At 41.8% G+C, this 3,163-nt stretch overlaps 1 protein-coding gene across 1 annotated transcript in view; it reads right to left on the bottom strand.

Moving 5' to 3' along the window:
- The window catches only part of LOC115287095 (protein ELYS-like), a 61,002-nt gene that overhangs the window by 6,118 nt on the left and 51,721 nt on the right, over nucleotides 1-3,163 (bottom strand). Inside the window, 2 exon segments of the mRNA XM_029933361.1 lie at nucleotides 5-436; nucleotides 2,386-2,588. Coding sequence (XP_029789221.1) covers nucleotides 5-436; nucleotides 2,386-2,588 — 635 coding nt within the window.

Consider the following 3,163-nt stretch of genomic DNA (forward strand, 5'->3'; position numbering starts at 1 on the left):
CTACTTGAATGGGTTCAGGCACACGAGGTAACGCCTCCACCTGCTGGGATTCCCGGTCTCTCGCGGTGACAGATGGGGAATCTGCGGCATGTCCGTGATGACCAATCTCCCCGCCGCAGCCGTGTTTCTCCTCTGCTGCCGTGTTTGCTGCTTTGGCGAACACATTAGATGCTATAGAATCGCCCGCCTCAATCTCTCCTTCTTCGCCTTCCAGTATCAAGGTAAAGTTGCTCTGGGCCCCAAAACGTTTCCCATCTACTTTGGCAATGTCACACTCCGCGGAGTCTTTATTATCTGGTAGGTCACCGAACTGCTGCTCAATGGTATCAAAATTATCCTGGAGCTTAAGGGTCCCTGAGGGATACAACTCATTAAATGAAAGATTGCTAGCCTTGTGTCCTGAATCTTGAACTCCAAGCCTTTCATGTTCAATCACCTAAAATGAATTAAAGATAAGAGACGGGTTAAAGGATTTTAATGCATTTATTTTAACCTAAAGCACAAAGTCCTTAAAAAAAATCATCTCACCTCCCTGGGTGTATGAACTATTAAACATAAACAACATTTGATATGGCCTATGCTTATTGGGTTTACTTTATAAAATATCCATTTAAGCAAGCAGACAGTATTCCTCAGTCAAAATAACTAGACAGAAAAAGATTGAGATTCTGAATGGAATTAAAATAGAAATTCCACAAAGACAGTCTTTATAAAACCCTGAAAATTATCACGATGCTAACAACAGTTTGAGAAGAATTTAAAGGACTTATTCTGTTCTCACCCGAGGGGAAAAAACATTAACTAGAAAAAAGAAACAACCCCCCAAATCGTGTCTTAATGGTAATCCCCAAATTGACCTAACTAACCACACTTTTTCTAACCAGCATGACCCCGTAAGGTTGAAGAAGAGTTCACCTACATAAGCTCCCTTGGGCTAGACTCAATCGTCTTCCCTTTGCTGGGGCTGCATAAACCATGAAACTCCTAAGGCCTTCAAGTTCAGTACCTCTCTTGCAAGGGTTCGGTGGGAGAAGGGATGGTCCTTGCATTTACCTTTTGCAAGGGAAGGGGAGAAAAAGGAGGAGGTAGAAAGTAACAGAGAGATCTCCTGACCAAGAAGGTAGAACATTACCACCCACCTAGACAATAACATTTTCCCACTCCCCAAATATTCAGTGAGAGTAGAGACTAGAAATACAGAGATGAGGTTTCTTACTCGTACCACGCCCACAGTTTTTATTTGCTTCCCAGCTGAAGGAATGGGGACTCTGTCCACCTATTTTACAGTGAGAATACTCATAAAAATAAATACGGATAAGCATGACACAATTATGAGTTCAGAAACTTCCCAAATACAACACAGTCACATTTCTATAAATGAGAGGTGTTTTTGCTTTATCTCAAAATCATTTATCATATAAAAGTTGCCTATTGATAGTGCAAGAAACTTGATGGAATTTTTAGAAAGCATAAATTGTATTAAATACCAAATATATATATGTGTGTATTTTTTAAAAAATTCCTTTCCCAAGGGTATAGAGGTTAAACTCCCAACTAACTGATGATAATTTTCCTACAAGTATGCATGGGGGGAAGGTCCTATATTTTTTTAATATTTATTTTTGAGAGAGTGTGAAAGAGAGCATGAGTGGGGAAGGGGCAGAGAGAGAGAGGGAGACCCAGAATCTGAAGCAGGCTCCAGGCTCTCAGCTGTCAGCACAGACCCTGATGCGGAGCCTGAACTCCAGAACCGTGAGATCACGACCTGAGCTGAAGTCAGACACTCAAACGACGGAGCTGCCTGGGCTCCCCAAAAGTCCTATTCAACTGTATTTAATTCTTTTCAAATATATGCTCAGAAGAGTTTCGATGTCATCCTTGTCTCTAGAGTAGCCAGGATCTGTCGTTTCATGGCTAAAAGAGCTTTAATTTGAAGCAAATACTATGCAAAACTTAAATTGTTAAGGGCGCCTGGGTGGCTCAGTCGGTTGAGGGTCCAATTTTGTCTCAGGTCATGATCTCAATGGCTTGTAAGTTCGAGTCCAGAGCCTGGAGTCTGGTTCAGATTCTGTATCCTCCTCTTTCCCTGCCCTCCCCTGCTCATACTGTCACTCTCAAAAATAAACATTAAACAAGAAAAAAAAACAATTTACTTTGTTAAAATTGAGACTTAACGTAGCCTTTTGGTTTTCATGCAAAATAATTTCTCACTAAAAGGGTTTGTTCTTTTATAGTCCAGAAAATATTTTCACTTTTTTCCCATGCACATTACTAAAAACAGGCTTTTAGGTAGCAGTCAGATAAATGTATACAGTAGGTTTAAACTATGGTTTAGAAACTAACTAAATCAAAACGAACAAGTAAGTAAAACATTAATTTATTTACATGAATTTCTTGTGCATCTGGAGGACTGTCAGAAACAGGAGGCTTTTCTTCTGCTAAGTCGACACCTGCTTTCAGTACATCAGCTGCTACTTCCTGATCTTTGAAGGTCAGTGCGATTTCTCGGTCAGACTTAGGATCAGAGGTACCGGGACTTTCGGAGACAAGCCCCAGGTCCCCAGCGTCACCACAGACATCGGCCGCAGCTGAAAGAAAAACGAGAGTTAATCCTCCAGGTTGTAAACGGAAAGAAAACCAAAAAGATCCATACCACGCTATTCGAGAAGTAACTGAAAGGAAAAGGCCGTCTCGCACGTGAGACTATTTCCTTGAAAACCAGACACATTGGTTGCCAAACGGCTTCTACCAGCTCAAAGGGGCAAAGTCAGGAGGGCTTCCATGTTAATCCTAGCTCTTCAGTATCCGTTCGGCTTAAAGGATTCATGCTTCTTTTCCCCAAAGCACACAGAGGATAAATTTTACATTTAAAAATTACAACTCTGGCTTTTTTTTAAACTAATGTTTACTTGTTTTTGAGAGAGAGAGTGTGTGTGAGCAGGGTATGGGCAGAGAGAGAGAGAAAAACAGAATCCCAAGCAGCCTCCAGGCTCCAAGCTGTCAAGCCAGAGCCAGATGTGGGGCTCCAACTCATGAGCCGTGAGATCATGACCTGAGTCAGTCAGATGCTCAACCAACTGAGCCACCCAGGTGTCCCAGCCCGGGGTTCTTTTCAACTTGGACAGAAAGAATTCTTGTCCTTACCCTGAAATTTAGTATGAGC

This window comes from Suricata suricatta, chromosome 3, assembly GCF_006229205.1.
Source record: "Suricata suricatta isolate VVHF042 chromosome 3, meerkat_22Aug2017_6uvM2_HiC, whole genome shotgun sequence".
Classification (NCBI taxonomy): Eukaryota; Metazoa; Chordata; class Mammalia; order Carnivora; family Herpestidae; genus Suricata; species Suricata suricatta.